The 21385-nt window shown below is 51.5% G+C and overlaps 1 protein-coding gene across 1 annotated transcript; it reads right to left on the bottom strand.

Moving 5' to 3' along the window:
- Window positions 1-206: 206 nt before the first annotated feature.
- LOC122374670 lies at window positions 207-21103 on the bottom strand. Its single transcript, XM_043353556.1, has 7 exons — window positions 20815-21103; window positions 9269-14486; window positions 6384-8794; window positions 5714-5920; window positions 4492-4829; window positions 1516-4134; window positions 207-936 (listed from the first exon to the last, which is right to left on the bottom strand). The coding sequence occupies exons 2-7, from the start codon at window positions 14447-14449 to the stop codon at window positions 857-859; spliced, it is 10836 nt and encodes a 3611-aa protein (XP_043209491.1). The 5' UTR covers window positions 14450-14486; window positions 20815-21103; the 3' UTR covers window positions 207-856.
- Between the last annotated feature and the right edge of the window lie 282 nt (window positions 21104-21385).

The raw sequence follows: 21385 nt of genomic DNA, 5'->3' as shown, positions 1-21385 counted from the left end.
AAGTACCAGAATCCTGGCGAAGAAAACAACGTCCGAAACTATTCCTTTTCCAGCTTTTCGTGGCACCTCTGCCGATTACCGCACTGTCGCCAGGCTCCGGTGCGATCATTGCGGACCTTCGGAGCAGACGAAACAGTTGTCAATACCGGCAACGATAGCGACACCTATAGCGGCAATACCGAACTGTCAGCACAAACCGAAGACGGTTAAAAACAAGTGCACTGTGTGTATTATCGCTACAGCGAAACGACAGTGAGCGCCGCTATACAACAGCAGTGATCAGCGCAGACAGACAGGTAGTTCCATAATGAAATACTGCTCAGTTTCACCAAATGCATCTCGACCGCAGGACACAAAAATAGCATACGAATGGGAGGCTGCACGGTCGCCAGCGACACTGCTTAAACGACTACAAGAAGCCGCCTAACGTGGCGGCGCACGACTAATGCATAGGTCTACAGCCTCGTCACAGTCACACGCGCAAATTACCCCCAGCCCCTCCCTCCCTCCCCACCCCGACCTCACACCCACTGATTTCAGTGATACAGGTCAACGTTAGTCTACACTCTGCGTCGAGCGCAAACTTTTGTACAGGCTCCAGTACGGCAGCTTTCTTTATGTAAGACGTCTCAAACGTCACCCTCCAAGGGCCAGTAGTATATGACAACAGTATCTGCGAGATAGTAGTGTCTCTGGCCTCCATCTCACTCGGCTAGAAGTGCCTGACGCTAGATCCACCGGCCAGTAGTCCATGCCGGCGAGTTTTCTGGCGTCAGTCTTCTTGCCAGCGGCTCTGACGACGTTATCGGAAGCGCAAGGTCTGCGCCTCCGTCAGCTGCTCTTTGATGCAGTGGGCCTAGATTGCCTCACCGCCTATACAAAGTCCGTCCAGCTGGGGGTCCGGGTGAACTAGTACCAGCGAACTGTCCAGGACACCTGCGAAAAGCATCAGCACGTCAGTCGAAAAATCCAGCAAAAATTTATTGGACGAAGGAGGGAAAGCTGCACTACTCACATTTATGGCCTGCGGGTATTCATAGAACATTCTGGCGAATACCTACCGACGAATCTGTAGCTTACAGCGTTGAGTTCGAACCCTATGCAGATGTTGGGTTCATAATTACGTATCAACGTCGGGTAGATTATCATTAGTTTTACTTTACACCGAGAACGGCGTACTCCAGAAACGTGTCGATTGTCAACGAATGACCTGCTGGAGACAGACCTGAAAGAAAAACAGACAGACAAGCATACCAACTCCCGCAAATACGTATCAATGAAAGTCCAAACGATTTAAGAAAGAAAAACGAGACAACAGTTCGACTTATTTTCAAAAAGCAGATAAATAGCTGACCCACGCAAAAGTCCAATCGCTCTTCCAACAGACAGACAATGGACCGTTTCACAAACCAAAGTACATACAAATCAGACAAACCAACTGGCCAACCGACACATAAGACACTATATCCCACAACCCAAGTCCCTCACCACACAATCCCAGTTCTTTGAACTCACCTGGATCACCACCGGCCGCCGCGTCCAGTCCGAACTGCGCTCCGCCGGCCGACCAGTCCGCCTTCACGGGACTCCTCTCAACAAACTGTCCATTGACGTCAAAATAGCCGACATCAGCGTCCAGATCTGCTCCAGCCAGCGGGTCCACCAGCGAACTGAGATCCAGGGTGACCTCTTCGGGCTCTTCCACTTCCTCAGGTACAGGCTCCGGCTCGGGTTCAGGTTTCGGCTTTGGCTTTCTTCCACGCTTCTTGCCCGGCGGGGGCGTTTTGCCAGGAGGCAGACTGGCCGCCGGTGTTTTAGCGGCAGAAGGCGAAGAGACAGGAGTCGATCCATCAGGTAGGCGAATTTTCGGCGGCCGACCACGTCGCCTTTTCACAGGCACGTCGGGTGCGGGTGTCGTGGGGGTTGGCGGCGGGACGGTTACGACCACAGTCTTGACGGGAGCCGGAGCTGGCGGTGGAGGCGTCGGTTCAGGAGCGGGAACCGAACGGGCCGGAACCAGCTGACCAGATTCGTCGATTATCACCGGCCCATCTTCGATGACCACATCCGCACTTTCGTCCAGAATCATCATCGGTGGGTCAGGAGACGGTGCCTTTGGTGCTGGCTTGTTGAACGGCTTACCCACCGTCCGGATGATGATTTTACGTTTTGTGGCTTGACCAGCCTGCGAGCTATCCAGATCGAGTCTGCGAGCGGTCGAGCCAACGCTTGCTGACGCTGGTGTGCTGCCGTCTTTCCTGATCGGAGACACGAAAACGATCGGTTTCCGCTTGCTCGGAGGCTCGAAGGTGATGGGGCGTGGAGAATCGGGCTCCGCCGCCGCCGGGCGAGGCGCTGGTTTGGACGCTGCTGGCTGCGAGGCCGGGGATGGCTTAGACGGACGACTGGCAGCTGGCGAAGGGTCCACGCCGTCGTCGGTTGGATGGCTCGCCATCAAAGATAGCGGGGTCTCTCCCCAGAGTAAAGTCTCGCCGTCGAGGAAACGTTTCGGCACCTTGCGTTGACGTTTCCCGACCGCTGAGTCAGGTGTTGGGGTCTGGGGTTCGTCAGCTCCGGACGGTCGACGTCGCTTGGAAAGCGGTACATCGTCGTCCAGCGGTAGGGAAAGACGAGCTGGTTTGGGTCGGTTTACCGCCGCAGGAGATGCGGCTAGAGCGGCCAGCCTTGCCTCCTGAAGAGCCCGCTTCTCTGGAGATTTTGGAGGCCGACCTCTGCCACGTTTTATCACCACCACGGGCTGTTGGACTGTCACCGAGGCGGCTGAAGGCGTCGGGATCGAGTCGGGCACGGGTTTGTCTTTCAGTGGAGGCGTCGCAACATCCTTGGTTTTAACTGTGTCACTTTCTTTGTTACTCGTGTCCTTCGCCGGACCTTTCTCGCCCACTGCTTCCTTCTCCGTCTTCCCTGAGACTTCGGGCTTCTTTGAGACCTTTCGTTCAATCTCAACTTTCTTTGAAACTTCTTTCCTCTCGAGTTCCTTATCAGCCTTCTTGCTATTCTCGAGGTCTACTGAAACTCTCCTTTCGCTCAGAACTTCTCTTGAAGCTCTTCTTTTGCCTCTGACCTCCTCCGGAACCACTTTCTCATTATCCTCTGAAGCCTTCCTTTTCTTTCCCGCTTCCGCTGAGGGCTTCCTGTCCTTATCATCTTTGGTAGAATCATCTCCTTTGCTTTCAGCGCCCTCTGAAGATACTTTCTCACTTTCAACGCTTCTTGAGATCCTCCTTTCGTTCCTCGCGTCAATCGAAGCTCGCCTTTCTCTCTCGCTGTCTCTTCTGGTTCGCCTCTTGGTCTCGGATCCCGTTGCAGCGGTAGAATCAGTTTCCGACTTTTCTTGGTCCCCGTCTTTCTCCACCACCTTCTCCTTTTCCACCCTTTCAACGTTCCCTGAGATTCTTCTCTTGTCTGCCTCTTTTGAGGTCCTAGATTCACTCTCAGATACCCTTCTACTCGATCTCCTATCTCTATTGTCTTTATCATTCGCACTTTCTCCAGTTATTGTCTCAACCCTTTCTTCCACGTCTGCTCGCTTCGACACACTCGCTTCCTCAGGATCTTTCGAGACAGTCTCAGCAGTCTCTCCCGAGTCAGTCTCATCCTCTCCCTCGTCAGTGTCCCCATCTACAGCTCCATCATCCACCGGCTCCGCGCCAACCCCAGCAGCTGCCTCCTCTTCATCTAACAGCCTCAGCTCTTCATCCAGCTTCCTCAGTCGTTCTGTCTCGCTATCAATGATCTCCTTTTCAACCGGTACCGGTGGCGGTCGGCTGCACTCTGTCGAGCTTCGCCGCTCCGGTCTGCCTTTCTCGCTGTCTTCAGAAGCGGAAGCCGAAGGCGGTGTCACCTTCGGCACTTTCTGTGGCGGCGGTGGTGGCGGTGGCGAAGGGGCCCGGCCCAGCCGAGCGCCGCCGCTGCTGCCACGCCTGACAAACTCGTCAATGCGCCGCTGACCGCCCCTGGAACTGCCTGAGAGGGCGCGCGAGACGCTGAGGTTTGGACGATATCGGCCCTTGGTGGCGCTAGTGGCACTAGCGCTTGTGCTAGCGCTCGTCTTGGTGCTGACTGATGGCGAAGGAGTTGCTGGGATCCCGGGAGGTGGTCTGTCGTCCACACCTGTGGGAAGAAACAACCGGATCAGTCGGACGCAGTACAGATGGACGGTGAGTCGCAGTCCATCTGGAGATTTCCAGAGCGCACATGGAGAAATCATACAAAGCAAAGAGGAAGAACATTCGGCTGCAACTAGACGAGTCTGGACAAATTTAATTTTACCAAATTAAATACCATGCTGTTGATGCAAGTCATTGGGTAGGCATTCTCACACTTGGCTAGATCATATAATAAAGCACCACTAACGTGCTAACCGAGCTTTACGAGTATACGTGCCTCTAACTTTCGACCCAATAACTCAGTTCAAGCTAAAGATGATAAGCCCAAGGCATATAACGCCGACAACCCAGAAGTACGTACCGGCTGCTGGCGGAGTATCAGCGAGCGACTCTTGCACCGCCTTTTTCGTGGCCAGCTTCGGTGACACCAGCCACTGCTTGAACAGCGCATTGGCACGTGCTTTGGTTGAGCGTCGCGATCGAGTTTCATCAGCAGACGGCGACGGCTCGACTGATTCCGTGGAGGCAGCGCTTGGCGTAGCTGTAGGCGTGGCAGCACGCGTAGCAGCGGTGGCGGGTGAGGCAGTGGCAGGTGAGGAGGTCGAAGACATCAGATCTGTGCGCACTCGGAGTTTTGAGGCGCTCTTCTCTGCCTTGCCTTGTCGAGCTGCGGCCATGGAATCCAGCGTTTGCTGTCCTCTGTGACAGAGCGAGAATGGATCAGATGAAATGCATTAATGACACTGGCATTGATATGGCGATAATGATGAAGCTCTAGTGTTCTAAAATAGGATTTTGGTTGGGTGTGCCGATGAAGAAAAAAAAATCCTAGGATGAGAAAAAAAGGAAATAAATAACCGAAGTATATTTGCAAAATGGTGTAATGCCAATTTGTATGCCAACTGATAAACCAGGATTTCATGTCAGAATCTTGACAGGGCCTGTGAAACACAAGGATGTGGCCGTGGGTGCATCAACTGTCAAATGACATGTAAACTGGCTGTTGGAAATACATGAAACTGTTTTCAGAGATGAAGTAAAGTCGGTCATTCATATCTTAGGGATGAAAATATTTTCCCCATTAGGTGTGATTTGCCACCAAAAAGTCTGAAAAATGGAACACTCAGAAGCTCTGATACCAACACGAGAGGGGGGCACTGACACTGAAACTGACACGGTCTGTGCAAATTAGACACTGACATGGTGTCGCACGGTAAAAGACGATTCAGACAATGATACGTTATGAGGAGCTCAGAAAGCAGCATCTTACGGCAGAGAAACGAGCTGATTGGCACATATTAGGACAATTATTATAAAGAGTCTAACTGCACCGTAGAACTAGATCATATGCTATATGAATGTGAATTAAGACGGGCTGCAAATTCATGTACTCATCGAGCGCAGCCATTCACGGAACCGAGCCAAACAATTCATTCCAAAAACTAAGTTCCCGGTAGAAGACGGATAGACAAGCCTCGAATCACACCAAAAGACCACAGCCAATGTCACCTCTCAAAACCGACAGTCAAAAAAACAGACAGCACAGACCCCCTAGGACACACCAAATTGCAACCGATGCTTACATTTTTGGCGGGCGCCCTTTCCGCTGCTGTCCTGCCGGCGTTGCGGCTGCCGCCGCCGGGGCGAGGCCAGGGGCGGGAGCCACGGGGCTGAACTCGGCTATGATCCGCCGGCGCTCCTCCTCCGCTACCGTGTCCCAGCGACGCTGGAAGGCCGCCAGCGTGTCGGTACACTCGAGGTTGCCCTCGGGCTCCCAGGTGTTCCATGCGCTGTGAATGGACGGTGCGGGCGAAGGTAAATTCCGCTGTTCTTACAACTGAGGGGTCACACTTCCAAGTGAGTCGTGTTAAAAGTTCGATGGCAGGCTAGCTTCAGAAGTCCGCGAAATCAGCAAGTAGTATTCTCGACAGTAAACATCGCGTCAACACTCCATATAGCACCCGAGAACTTGAATGGCCATCGTAGGAAATGAATATTCAAAGCCAGTTACGTTGCTGTTTAAAAAGACCTTTAAGGGTCGAGAAGTGAAGAGGCTTTTAAACTGTCCTCGCCTGCAGCTTGGTACACAAATACAAAAGTTGGGTGGCACCATCTGTAACTCTTGACTAAGTATCTCAGTGGAATGCAGGCTATGAAATAACAAGAGCTCACATTGAAGAACTACATTTACGTTAAATCCAATTGGAACCATAACCTCGGCAGTGAACAGTGTGCATGACTATTCATACTCACTCGGTGTAGCCCTTCCATCTGATGAGGTATTCTGGCTGGCCGCCCTCAGTCGCCGCCTCTCGCCTCGCCAGAATTGTATCCACTTCGAAGAACGCCTGCTGCTTTCCGTCTTTCTCCAGTATCCAGGTACCATTTCGGTTGTCCCAGATGTGACCAGGCGGTGGCTCTGCTGCTACAGGTAGAGGGAGTACCTCTCGTGTACGTCGTCGTCGTGCGCTCTCCGCGTCGTGTAGCACCACCTCGCCGAGTTTCAGCTCTAATTCGTCACAGACAGTGTGGAGAGCCTGAAGGAATGCGGCTTCGAATTCGGCAGTGGGCTTGCCTGGATCAGTACAGATTTGATCGCGCACTTCAGGCCAGCGACAGTACAAAGTCTCGAGACTGAGCCAGTCGGAGTCTGCCGGAGGCACAGACTGGCCCGACTTCTCGAGGAACTGTTCGAACATCCATCGCAGACTGTCGGTGTTGATATCCCAACCTTGGTCACACAGAGCCATCGCTGCATACATCACAGGAATCTCGTCCCGCACGGCGTGGAAGTGTGGCTCCGGCGCCGGTCGACGAAGGCAGTGCTTTTCCAACAGCTTCGCATCCAGCGACTCTGAACTCGCAACATCCTTGGCTTGTTCACCCAAAAGAAGCACGCGTTCCACTGCCTCACGAAGCGGCAGGCCGTCCTTACCGCTGCTGCCCGTCGCCACCGCACGGCTCACTTGGTAACCGGCGGGAGTGCGGGTCAACGTCAGTTTAGAGACGGCCGGCGTGATCAGATCGCGGCAGCGCAGCACCCGAAGTAGTTTTCCTGAGTAGACTCCGTGCGCTTCGGCTGCTTCCTCTCGCGATGAACCGGCCAGCACTGCACGTACCGCTGCCGCCATTTGCGGCTTCAGCCCGGCGAGTCGCTTCTCTTCGACAGTCGATGGGTTCGATCCCGATTTCGCCGGCTCAGTGCCCGCCGGTTGGCCAGCCTGTGGGTTCGTCTCTGGCTCTGTTTGAGGTTCAGTCTTTGCCGTCTTGGCGACCTCCTTAGCCCCCGAGCCAGTTTCTGATTCTTTGGACTGTTGTCGGCTGGCCTCCGGCCCACGCGTCGGTGTGTGGGACAACGTTCGACACCGCACACCCATTTTCAGCAAGTGTTGTCCGAGACTGGTGCGGTTTACATGATGCTTATAAGCAGCTTCGATACGCGACTCACCGGACAAGACAGCACGCACTGCGGCCTGCATGTTCGGTTTCAGCCTAAGCAGACTCGCTTCGTCCACACTTACTCCCGCACCTGCCGGGGATGGCGCCGGTGACGTCGGAGCCTGCGGTTGCGCCGGGGAGGCTGCTACTGATGTCGACTGTGGCGGTGGTACCTCGCTGGCAGCCTCGACCACCAAGGCACCTTTACTGTCGTAGCGCGCAGTCATGCTCTGGCACAGTGACTTCAGTTGACCAAATGGTACTCGGTGTAGCGTCGACGCAGCCTTCACACACATCTTCCCCAGGATTACTGAGCCGATGGCTTTCCGCATCACGTCCGAGATGCTACTCGGGTCGACGGCAGGCGAGGCTGGCTGTTCAGACGGAGGCGTCGCAGGCGGAGGACGGTCCGGTACAGTCGCCTTCGTTGATCGTAGTCTGGAACTTGACGGTAGCGGTTTGCCCTCCTGTTGCCGCTTCCAGTAATAGTAGAACGTAAAGTAGCTCATGCCGTACTTCTTGGCAATGGCAGCTCTGGATTCTTTACCCTTCCGAGCCTCGGCCAGCGCCGCACGAATGCGATCCAGGCGGGAATCGGCAGCAGTCTTCAACGGTAGCGTCTCACGGGTTGGCTGTCTCTTCTTTTTCTTGTTTATAATTAGATTGTAGAGGTATTTCACCGAGACACCATAGTGCGCTGCGGCCGCCGCACGGGACATCTTCCCAGAGGTCACCGCATTGATCGCTTCCCTCACTGGCTGGGATAATGACGCAGACCCATCCACGCGCAATTGAAACTCACTTGAACCTAGAACTCCAATCGGCGTGACCGCCCGCTTACGGAGGGTTTCGATGAGGTCCTTCCGTTCAACACGGTACTTCTTGGCCGCCAATGCTTTGGAATCGCCGCTGAGAACGGCCTTTACTGCCGCAAGCATGTTGGGCTCCAAGTTCGACAGGTCGAGGCTGTCCCCCATTGGCACTTCGTCATCAGACGCCTGCTGTTCGGTGTCACTATCATCGGAATCGTCTGCCGTTGCGGCAGAAGACGCATCTTCCATAGGCGCCTCTTGTGACGTCTCATCCGCCGTTCCGTCAGCTGAGTCGTCCTTCGAAGGCGCCGGCTCCGAGTCGCCACCGATGAAGCGACGCTTGCCGATGTGCTGACCGATGAGACCGGCCTGACGGAGACGTTTCAGGGTCTTCCAGAGTCCCATCGGTGTAACCTGGCGGCAAATGAGCAGTGGTTAGTGTTGTACCTTGAGTACTCTGGGCTGGCAGGTGAGTTGCGATTGCCATGGAGCACACATAGTCAGCTAGCCCGATAAAGGGGACAAGGCAAGTCGGAGGCCATTACAAAACACTTGCTGTTTGCTTGTGATTGGGGCTCTCCCGTACTCAAAATCATGCTATTTATGTACATTTGTATCGTCTCAATAATACATCACGGTTTTATCAGTTTATAAAAAATCATATAATGACAATTACAAAACAGGTCTACCCATAATTGGAACGATCAACCGGAGTGAAAAAGGAATTAATGACAAAAAAGACAAGCAAAAATGTATCTATAACCCTTTTGAATGTAAAGCCGAAGCCAGCACTCAAATCTTTTCCATCATCACCAGAAACACGGTAATAGGAATGCCCATCTACCCGTCACCACCCAGATGATCAGGGCTTCCGTAGCTGTCACTCACCTTGCACATGCTGACCGCCCACTGCTGGGTATGTCCCCTGAGGACCGCAGCCACCGCACGGCGCATCCCCAGGGTGTTCAACTTCTTCTTGATCACAGGCATGTTTCCGAGAGCTCGCGAAGCCTCCGCCAGCTCTTCGGGAGTCACTTTGAATCGGGCGGGCGCCTCTGACGGCAGACACACGCCTCGCTCAACGGCAAACGCCGCACGTGCCGCAGACTCTGCACGGGCACAAAGATCGGCTACAGCCGGCTCGGCTGGGGCTGCGGGCCGTTCGGGAGATGGCACCGCTACGTCGAGGTACCCTTCCAGGTGTTTGGGAGGTCGACGCTGTCGTCGTGAGCGGCCAGGGGTGTCGCCACTTGGCGTTCCGTCTGCTGGTGCAATGGCTGCTCCGGGATCGCCACTGTCGTCCTTCACTGCTGGTTCGTCCTTCTTTGATGCTGGTTTGTTTGCATCCGTTGCTGGTGCATCCTTAGTAGCTGACCCGCTTTCAGCTACTGGTTCATCCTTAGAACCTGATGGTCCATCCTTCACGGCTCCAGGACCGTCACCCCCAGGTCCATGGGCTAGAACGCTGGCCGCAAGGCTGTCCTTTCGACTTGATGTAGTTGTTGCTTTTTCGTCACCCGCCTCACGCCAAAGTCGACAGTACAGGGAAAACACAGCTGCCGGCGCGGTGCCTTTACGACTAGCCATCTGAAGGAGGCGGTTCACATGACGCTGAGGCAAAGCCAGCTGTGATTCAAGCTCCGCCTTACCGCTGACATCAGTCTCAGCACAATCCATCAGCTTCCGAATCAAGTGACGAAGTGCTGTCTTTGTCAAACGCTCGGGACGAGCCTCTGGTGCCCCTGCTGCTGCAGCTACCTCGCCAGTTGGCTTAGCTTGATCTCCCGCGCCTCCCGTAGCAGCCTGACGCTCTCGATGCTTCTTGATGTGATAGTTTAGGACGTTAACGCCAAGGTTACTCTGTCGAGCGATCTTCTTGACGCTGTGACCCTTGAGGACGAGCGCCACAGCCCGTGCGATGTTATCTTGATCTGTACGCGCGGAGGCCGTGCGCACATAAAGTTGGTAGATATCCTTATCACTACGACCGGCGGCGTACTCATCAGAGAATCGCGTCAGCCAGTTTCGGGTGATCTTATAGCGTCCCGTGATAGCAGTTGTACTCTGGCCTGCGCGCAGTTCGTCCAACACGACGCATACTTCTGCCTCAGAGAGTAGTCGAGATGCTGGGTCCCCGCTAGGCTGAGGCGAATCGGTCTCGGCACGGCGCCGAGGAGGGGAAATCATCGCAGTCTCTGGAAGCATGAGGGCCTCACCGAACGATGGGCGCGGCTTGGATGGTCGGGTGGAGGGTGGTCGTGAACGCTGGGCAGGCGCTGCGGCTGGTGTTTTCGTCTTCCCGGCGTCTCTTACCTGATAGAAGTCGCGCATTCGTTTCAGGAAACTAATGCGCTGATCCCTTGTCATCGTATCTCGCCGGCCACGCAGGTGTTTTCGACACACGTGAAACTTCTCAGCCGCCTTCTTGGAGCCCATGTGACCGATCAGCCACGCATACAGAGCTTCGTCATGCTTAGTGACAGGTAGCGGCTCTTCACTGCTTGTAGCGGTTGCGCCACTATCGGCAAACAGCGTAGCCTCTTCTTCTTTCGTGAGAGGCGCTGCCTCTTCTCCGCTGACACCATTTTTAGAAGGTTGTGTCTTGTCCTGTAAAGCTTCTGCGGGAGGCCCTTGCCCGCCATCATTTGCAGTTGATGCGACACTCTCACTCTCATTCTCTTTGCTCTCCTCGGGAGAGTCAGCGCTGGGTTCCGCTGGCGAGAGGTTATCCTCCAAAGCTTTATCTTTAGCCGCCTCTTCGCTCTCCACGGCTCCTTTAATCAACTTGCCAACTTCATCCGCATTGCTCTTGTGAGGAGACCCAGCGCTGGGTTTGGCTGGCGACTGGTTATCCTCCAAATTTCCATCCACATCCGCCTCTTCGTTCTCTACGACTTCTGCGGCCGACTTGTCAATTACGGCAACTGGCTCACTCTCTGCCTTCTCTTTGTCGGTTTTCGGGGAACTCATGGCTGGTACTGTGTTGCTAGTACCTCGGACATTGCTGTCAGCAACAGGCGTTTTCTTGGCGGCTTGATCGTCTTTGCTTTCAGGTTCCACAGGACGAGACTGCTGTAGTTCAGTCTGTCGAGACTGCTTTTCCTTTGCCAGCCTAAGACTTTCCCTTCTCTTCGTCTTCAGAATGAGCTCGTCCACACTTTCATGATCTCGATGCTTCTTGTGACGAGATCGTCCTTGTCTCTCCTTCTCATGTGATGAGCTTCGTCGTTTCTTTTTCTTCTTTTTCCTATCCTTCGAACGCCGCCGACTGCCATCTTCACGATCCGACGAGTGATGTTTCTTCTTTTTCTTCTTCTTTCTATCCTGTGACCGTCCATCTGACTCGTCGGAACGGTCTCGACGGCCGCTGCTTCGCTCTGATTCGGCTCGCTTTCGACTTCTCGTGGTTCTCCTCTCTGGCGTGCCACTTGCGTCAGATTGACTGCCAGTGGGGCTGGTTAAAGACCCATTGTCACCAGCGCCACCGACTGAGTCAGGACGGCTCCCGACAGACTCTGTCGGTTGCGGTGGACTTTCAGTGGACTTGGCCGACTCAACTGCTTGATGACCCTCGGCAGACTCACTAGTCTGTTCAGCCACCTGTGGATTCTCGCTGAGCTCAGTGCAAGCCTGCTGACTCTCGACGTCTTTGGCAGTAGCCTCGGGACTCTCAGTGGCCTCAGCAGTCGCGCGAGAGATTTCAGCAGGTTTAACAGGCTCCGTAGAATCTTGAGAACTCTCACCGGGCTCGGCAGGTGACGAAAGCTCCTCAGCAGGCTCATCAGCTGGAAGGAGTCCTTTAAAAGGTTCATCAGACGCTTGTCGGCTCTCAAGAGGCTCAGGAGACGCCCGTGGGCTCTCAAGAGGCTCAGCAGACGCCCGTGGGCTCTCATAAGGCTCAGGAGACGCTCGTGGGCTTTCTTTGGGCGCAGAAGATGCCCTCGAGCTGTCGACAAGCTCAGTGGGCGGTGATGGGCTTCCAATAGACCTTTGTAAGCTCTCTTGAGGCAGTGGTTTATCAGCAGATGAACTGTTATCAAATGGAGATGAGTGATGAGATGATTTCTCGGCAGGACGTGGACTAGCGACAGTTGCATTGTTCTCGGCAGCTGCCGACGAGCACTCAGGCGAGTTGTCAGCAGAAGATGTGCTTTCAACATGCGTTGGACTGTCAGCGCGTGTCGGACTCTCAGCAGACGCAGGACTCTCAACAGGCGACAGACTTTCCACCGGCGGCACAGGACTCCCAGCAGGCTGTAATGGACTCTCAGGTGCAGTGTCCTCGTGCTGATCGGTCTTACCATCGCCGGGCCCTGTCGTTTCGCCCACCCTCGGTTCAGTTGCGGACCCGCCTATCCGATCCTGCACCGGTGACGGACAGGGCGATGAGCTACCTGGTTGATCGTCCGACTGTCTCTTCCCACATTCAGCCTCTCGAGGGGTATCCGAGCCATCACTGACGCCCCAACCATGCACAGACCCACGGGCAACGAGGGCATCAAGCAGGGGCAGCGGCTCAACCCCTCCATCGGCCGGTGCGTCCGCCTCACACGCGAGCTTCACCTCCAATGGAAAACCGTGCCACGGTCCACCGCCCGAGTCATCACTGTCCGCATCCGAAAATGGTTGATCGGTATCTGTGGTGGCGGAATCGGGAAGGTAGCAGCTATCCGCGCCCGAAAATCGCCGACGGAACTGGAACCGGCTAGGTTCGCGACGGTAGCGCTTTGTTTGAGCCACGATCCACATTGGAGAGCAACCGACCTCAGCGGCTGCCTCTTCCGCGCTCGCTCGGCCGGCAAGAACGCTGACGATGGCGCGATCGTAGGCTTCTACCTCATCGAGAGACACTGCGAGTCGTCGGCTGATGAGTACCGCGAGATCCGGCCATGAGCTAGGGTACTCTTTCTTCTTTGGACGCTGAGCGCTACTGTTGGGCACAGCGGCAGCCGGTCGTACGCTAAGTGATGGTTGAGCGGAAGTTGATGAATCAGCAGCCAGCGGCTGAGCCCTGGAACGACGGGGCGTTCGGGGGCTGGCCGTGTCGGAGGAGCTCATGGACCTCGAGCTGCGGCGACTGGACGACCGAATTGGTTTGTCCTCCACAGGTGTGGGTGGGGGATTCTCGGCCGCCGACTTAGCCAACTGATTCTGCAGATACCTGTAACGCTCCACTCGACCATACAACGTGCTGCGCGGCATGCCATACTTCTTCGCCACAGAATGGACCGAAACACCCTCTTGCAACGCCTCAGTCAAAGCAGCCGCCTCACGTCGACGTCGTTCTTCATCGGCCGCCTCGGAATCAGGCGGTGGAGCACACGTGAGTCGTCGTAACCGCACCTCTTCAGCCACTTCAGCGGTGTCGGCCGCTTCGGCACTCTCCAGACATTCAACCGCGTCATGTGGGCCGTCATCGCTAGTAGACGGGCCGTCGCAGTCGGCAGACGAATCATCAATATTCCTCGACGAGCCACCATGGTCAGCAGACGAACCATCAATATTCTTCGTGATGTTGTCATGATCATCCGACGAGCCGTCACCTTGGTCCGTCGGGCCATCAGACTTCTCAGGCTCGCTGTCACCAGACGGGTCCTCACAATCTCTGGGCGAGTCGTCATTGTGGCCAGGGTTAGTAGGCGTGACGATATCCTGGTTCGACAGGTCCTTATCGTCTCCGGACGAGCCATCACAACTGTCTGACGGACCTTTATCGTCCCCGGTCGAGTTCACACATTCACCCGACGGATCGTCACACTTGTCCGACGGGTGGTCACGGTCTACGGTCGAACCATCACCGTGGTTAGACGGATCTTCCACGTCGCTTGGAAGACCGTCATCATTCGCTAACGTGCCATTACCGCGGTCTGAAGGACCATCACCGCTTTCTGATGGACCATCACCATGGTCTGACGGGCCATCATGGTCCGCAGGTGGTCCATCACGCTCCGCTTCAGCACCGTCATGGTTCACGGAAGGGTCCCCAACCGGACCATCAGAGCTATCAGCTGCCGGCTCCACAGGGTCCTCTTCCAGCTCCAAACGCAACTCTTCGCCGGAATCATCCATCGTGTGTTCCGTTAGAATGTGCGATGCAAGCGACAAACTGTAACAGACAAGAGATACATGTGTCAAAGGTAGAAACAGCACCAGGAGCTCATTTATAATTCTCCTGGTTGACCTGACATGACCCAGCCTGGCCTAAATGCATCGACATCATTTGTGATCAAAACTAATATGTGACGCGTGATTAGCAACAACCAAAAAAAAAAAAAAAACATGACCTCACTTTACGAAACTCTTGCAGGTCTCTTTTCCGGTTTTGGGTCATTGACCTGACATGGAAGGTCAACGCCTAAAAATTGGGTATCATCGGCTTCCTCTCGTCACGGACAGCACGCTAGTTTTCTCTGCAAATATCTAGCTCGATCAGGGGCTGAACGGCAAGGGATATTCCAAAGGAACCTCCCCCCCCCCCCCCCCACTTACGTTAGAAGCTGGCGAAACACCCATACGGGCGAGGGTTGATTGCTAAATACTGCAATCATGTTTTGCTTATTTAGAAGCCCACTAATGACTCGAACAAAAACTGCGGAGGGCAACAAAGCTTTAAGCACCTTAGTGTTTATCAAATTTACACCGACCCTGAAATTACATGACATTGGCTCGAACCAACCTTGACCTGCAGGCTGCGTGTGACCTCTTTCTGAACTCTAATGTCGACCGTGCCATTCCAGAATGGCGCCTCAACCTGTCAGGCAAATTATCCGTGTGCTTCCCGACTTCCAGTGATAACTTTCGACTTTCGGTTTGAGTTAAACGTGCCAACATGTGAAACAGCCTTCCTTCCATAGTTAGGCCTGAGAGGGCCCATTTCAAGCTTAAGAGGGCCCATTTCAGACGCTAGAAGGCCTGTCTGTGGCCTGGGGCCCCTTTCAAGCCGGAGGGGGAGGCCATTCAGGCCTAAAAGGGGCAATTTCAGACCTGAGAGGACCCAGCTGTGGTATGAGAGGGCCCATTTTCGACATGATAGAGGCCATTGCAGGTCTGAGAACGCCAATTTTATATTCGAGAGGGCCCACTTCAGGCCTAATGGGTCCATTGCAGGCTTGATAGGGTCCATTTCAGTCCCGAGAGGGCCTATTTCAGGCCTGAGAGGGCCCCTTTCAGGCATGTGAGGGCCCATTTTAGGCCTGAGAGGGCCCATGTCAGGCCCTAGAGGACCTGTTTGAGGTTTAAGAGTGTCCATTTTAGGCCTGACAGGGGCCATTGCAGGTCTCAGAGGGCCCAGTCAGGCCTGAGAAGGCTCATCCCAGGCATGAGAGGAGTGAGGACCATCCTATGTGTGGGAGGGTCCGTGCCTGGTCTGGGTCTGAAAGGGCGTATCACAATCCTGATTGCTAATACCATGCCCTGATATGGTCAGGTCAGATCTGATCTGACCTGATAAAATGAGACAAGTTTAGTTGAGATAAAATGAGACAAGTTTTTTTTAACTGACAAGTTTAAAATGAGACATTCATATTCAGTGATTATTTAAATTGCTTTGAGATTTTCCGAGAATTTCGGCATAACAGCAACTGTTCTCGTTGTTGGTAAGGGGGCCAATTTGGTTCAGGGGGCCCACTTTGCTATGGGGCCCATCGCGAACGTCTCTCATCCCCCTCGCCAGAGTTCTGGCTGCGCCCCTGGGCCTAAGATGGGTCTTCTCAGACCTGAAATGGACCCTCCTAGCCCGGAAATGGTCCCTCTCATGTCGCAACTGGGCCCTCTCAGGTCTGAAATGGCCCCTCGTAGACCTGAAATGGGTTCCTCTCAGGCCTGAAATGGGTCCTCTCAAGCTTGAAATGGGCCGGCCCCCTCAGGCCTGAAATGGGCCCTCTCAGGCCTGAAATGGGCCCTCTCAGGCCTGAGATGGGCCCTCTCATGCTCTGGAACGGGCCATCCTGGGCCTTGGATTGGTTCTTTCGGGCCTTGGCTATACCCTCTTAAATTTATAATGGGACTATAAATCCTAAAAGGGGCCTATCAGGCCGGATAACTGTTTTTCAGTCATATGACGGGCCTTACGAAACCTGACAAAATGATTTTTTGTTTATAAATAAATTGTTGTCAGGCTGCATAACTTTACAGTTCAAATCGACGATGGGCCCCTAGGATAAGAGACGGGGGTGAGATCTCACCCCTTTCACCTTCCCCTTCCCCCCCCCCCCTGGCTGCGCCACTGTTCCATAGATATGGCGTTTCTCTCATGAAACGATTCTCTCAAAGTGAGTGTCAATGTCATATGACACCCACCATGGATATTTAGGCCCAGAGTTCTTTTGACAAACAATTAGGAAAAGTAGCAGGCATAGTTAGATAGTTTGGGTAGAACTGGTAAGCTACAAGCAAGTAAATGGCTAAATATGATAAATTCCAAGCCTGTCATAAGGGGAAAGGGTTCAGCACAACATATTCAGGTCGCAAAATATGGCAATTCAGAAAAATATCAGCAGTGCTGGGTAGCCAAGCAAAGTGATTTTGGTAGCGCAGGTAAACACAATAGGTACAGTAGTCAGTACCTATATGTGTGTTGGCAGATCCAGAAACTTAGTATGAAAACTTGCATGGGGGAAGGTGGGTCATACTCCCTAGAAAGATCCTCTAATTTTGAAGAAAATGGATTATGTTTCCTGGTGTGTGTGATCGTAGGGTAGCCTGGGGCAAGACGCCCCAGATAATTTATTTTGCTACATAAATTTTGTCCCACATCACCTGAAAGGCCAAATTTGTGCTCAATGCGTTCTTTGGACATTTTACTTTAAATTGCACCCCTCAAATTGATTCACTTATGATCGGACTCCAAGCTAGGAAGTGATTTGTGAAGCAACTGCAAATGGGGCATTTTGCCCCAACCCCAGGCCAAAACGCCCCACGGCCTGGGGCAAGTAGCCCCATACCTTAGATTAAAGATTTAACATGGTAGTTGGCTAAATCCTATGTGAGAGGTCCGTTAGACCTCTGGAGGCACGGCACTGAAGTTAGCACATTCCATCCTGTCAGGTGCTCAGCATATGACACTGTTGTATGAGCAGGTTTTTCACCTACCTCATAAGACCAAATAATAAATTATTCCAATGCAAATGTTAACAAAATACTTCCTTTGCCATCCAGTTGCTGAGAAAAATACACATAAAGGCACAGAAACTTACTGTTCGCCAGCTACCGAACATTAGAAAGTGGGTAGCCCCAACAACACAAGAGGTAAAACGCCCCAGGGGCTTTTTGCCCCGCGACCTACTGGGGCGTTTTACCCCATCACGTAGTTCGGTCAGAGAACAACGCCTTGCACTCCAGTAAGACATAATTTAACACGAACCAACCCGGCATGATAAGCGTTAGACAATAGTTGTTCAAAATACATAAAAGTCGTTAACCTAATGTGGACCATAAAAGAACGCCATGATTCATAATCTGACAACAAAACATAAAAATCACTCAAAAAACACATTTTTGGCTATATCTCCCGAAAGAGTCATCACAATTTCTTTCCAGTCTGCTCATATAATGATCATATAGTGCACGTTTTATAGAAGAGATGATGTTTCCCCAGAACCCTGCCAGTTCCGAGAAACATCGGTGAGGCGTTTTACCTCGGCGGGGCGACTTGCCCCGGTCTACCCTAATTGTCACCCACACACTGTTTAGGGTTCATTTTCAGAAACCATAACAAAATGATGAATATGTCTGGAAACATGAATAAGAAAGATCAAAGTTTCCAATGGTTATTAAATTTTGTATCATTCATGTGGTATGGTTCACCAAAAATGCAATAATGTGCCTGTCTGAAATAACTTTGCTTTGTTTGCATAAAGTCTGGAAAATAGTTAACCAGTAAAAGTCCCATAACAGCCAATTTTCCCTTTTAACTTGGGGAATACTTAACGAATTGCGCTCTTTTGAATGGTGAGCTTTGTTTGATGTGGAACTGAGCAGCTTAGCTCTCACCAATTGCTGAAGGTCAAAGTGCATGTTGCATTTCCAAAAATTGAAACAGAGCATTTCCAGTTTTGGAATAATGGGTTTTCAGTATTTCCATTTTTTTAATAACATTCCATAAATGAAAACATTTTGACAAATGAACCATGGATACCACAGTGTGCCCAACTGAAATAATATTGTCATGTCAAATAACAACATGTATGACATCCCCTTCCCCAATGTACATCCTCACTAGCTCGATGAGTGCGAGAACCTCAGGCTCTCATTAGATAGCAGGCCTTCTTTACCCATACACCTTGAAGATAAGGTAGGTAAGGTATGTCATAATTGTGAAGCTATGTTCCCTACCCTGGTCGATAAAACATAGGTAGGTACCACTACACATGCATCATGAAAAAGTTCATATATTGCTGTTACGTGATCCCTGGCCAGTGGCCTGGGATTTATCCCGCGCACCGTCGGGGGGGGGGGCGGATATCCGCCCCCCCTGAGGTTTTTCGCGAATAGCGGGAAAACCGCGGCGCGTAGCGCCGCGAAATTTGGTATGACTATAACCTCATCAATTTTACACATGGTGTGCAAGTTTGAACCTCCTACCTTTTAAGGTCAGGTCACCAGGTCACTTTGAATGACCCAACCTCAAGTCACTTTTTTGCAACTTTGTCACCGTGCCAGAGCTACAGTAGATGTCGGAGGCCTTTGAAAGTCGCAGGATATTATTAGGTTATTAGTACCTACAATTTGTATATCTCGGAATTTTGATATCGGTGACCTAAGGTCAGGTCAATTTCGCGACCTCCCCATTATAAGTCAATGGGGGAAAAATCAACTCCCTGTTTTTACCACTAAAACGGGTCGGAATGGCCCCATTACCATACATGACTTCATATACGATCAACCTTCACTACCTTGAGGTCTGTTTTGCTGTTGGGCAGCTGTGAGGTCATGTGACGTCATCAAAGGTCACCAAAGGTTTTTGGCCAATAACTCCGTACAGGAACAAGATACAGACGCGTGGATGGTCTCATTGTGTTCAGCTCGTCAAGACGCATCGAATGATATACATGATGACCTCGAGGTCACGTGACCTGAGGTCAACCTTTGACCTTGACCTTTCGAGGTCAACATATATATCATTCGATGCGGATTGACGAGAGGATCACGATGATGCCCTTAGTTTGTTCCTATCTTGACTAATTCGAAAGTTATTCGAGAAAAACTCTCCATATCTAGCACCGCCATTTTGACTTTTTCGACCCCTGTGACGTTATCTTTGACCTGACCTGAAAATGACCTTGGTAAAAATTGTAGATCTTGGCCGTGCGTATCCGATGCCGTTTACCGCTTGTCGCTATCTTGCTTCGTTTTCGAGATCTCAGGGGGGGCGGTCATCCGCCCCCCCCCCCCGTCGGTGCGAAGTTGGCGCAGACCCCCGTCGGTGCGCGGGTTATTCTCCCATTTTTTATCAGTGCTTTTTTCAATATTTTTTAGTATAGACATTTTTGTCCGGACAATTTTTGTCCATATATTGTTTGTGCATTTTTTTCATCCAGACATCTTTTGTCTACATTTTTTGGGGGGAAATACTACCCTGGATATTTCTTTGTCCAAACCCGTAAAAAATGAAGAATAGTTTAAAGAGAAACATTAGGTGGGATGGAGAATACACAAAGAGCAGAATGGTTACAACATAACCAAACCTTCCCCACTGATTTTTGCCTACTGAGGGATAGAGAAAAGGCTTCTTGCATGAATAGACTGCAATCAAAGGTAAGTTACATATTTTAGGTTATGCGCATTGAGCTTCAGGCAGAAGGCCCAATTACCATTGCCTGTAATCTTTCCTAAGGCATTGCCTGCGGCACTGCACTGCTTTGCCCACAGTATTATTATGATGTCATTTGCCTCCCAAGTCACAGTTAGATAGCATTGTAGTACATCTTCACTCAACCTTGAAGTTATAACAGTGGTTATACAGTGAGTGCACACACAAAATTTATTACATTAAAAAACTTGGGATGAAAACATGTACAGACAGAAAAATATATAGACCATTTCTGGATGAAAAAAAATGCAGACAGAAAATGTGCAGATGAAAAAATGTGATGAAAAAAGTTAATGGAAATCTGCAAACAATAAGGATATAATTAAGCCTGGCGTCCAAGTCCCAGGAAGATGCCAGATACCGTTGTAGGTTTGTAGGGTAGGTTGTAGGTTTATAGTTTTTGTACATTGTAGGTTTGTAGGTTAGGTTAGGTTAGGTTAGGTTAGGTTAGGTCAGGTCAGGTTAGGTTTGTTTTGGTCTATATATCTTCGTTGTCACAATCTGGCATCTTCCTGGGACGACAGGCTTACTAATAGCCGAAAAGTGTCTGACGAAATTTTGTCCAGACACTAATTGGCAATGTCACTTTTAAAAACTTATTTTAAAATATCAAATGTGAGCTCACCTTATCCCTGTTGATTCCGTTTCTCGTAAAACACGACAATTATGGCTTTCCCAGGTAGTCTGAGGCGCCCATTAAAACACGCCATTTGCTTAAGATTATCAACGCAGGCATGCCTCCGTACAACGGGAAAATGATCAACGCAGTTTGTGGATAATCAGATGGCAATAAAATGGCAAAAGGACGTTCACGTAGGCGTGAAACGTTTTCCACTTCAATATCCAACAAACACAAGCTCGGACACGCATAAGTGAAATGGCTGGCGGATTAGAGAGAGTAGCAAGTACCTATAACGAATGAGTACGAGTAGCTTCTTTTACACTCAATTCTCATTTTTCATGCTTTTTCTTTGCTCTATAAGCTGTTTTTCATTTTAAATTTTACTAAAAAAATTATTATTTTATCTAAGCTCTTAAGCAGCTTGTTATATGAAATAGAACTTTAAAATATTTCTTATCGGTGGTATTTAAATGAGTATCAAGTACCTCTTAATGTGAGCTCTTACATCTCTATATAACGCGCGTAATAATTTTCGCGTTTGTGGCGCGCTTGTTACATTTTTAGCTTGACTACA

This window comes from Amphibalanus amphitrite, unplaced genomic scaffold (genome assembly GCF_019059575.1).
Source record: "Amphibalanus amphitrite isolate SeventyFive unplaced genomic scaffold, NRLGWU_Aamphi_draft 001692F_arrow, whole genome shotgun sequence".
In the NCBI taxonomy this organism is placed as follows: domain Eukaryota; kingdom Metazoa; phylum Arthropoda; class Thecostraca; order Balanomorpha; family Balanidae; genus Amphibalanus; species Amphibalanus amphitrite.
Note: the sequence above shows the minus strand (reverse complement) of the source record. Positions and strands in the feature narration are given on the sequence as shown.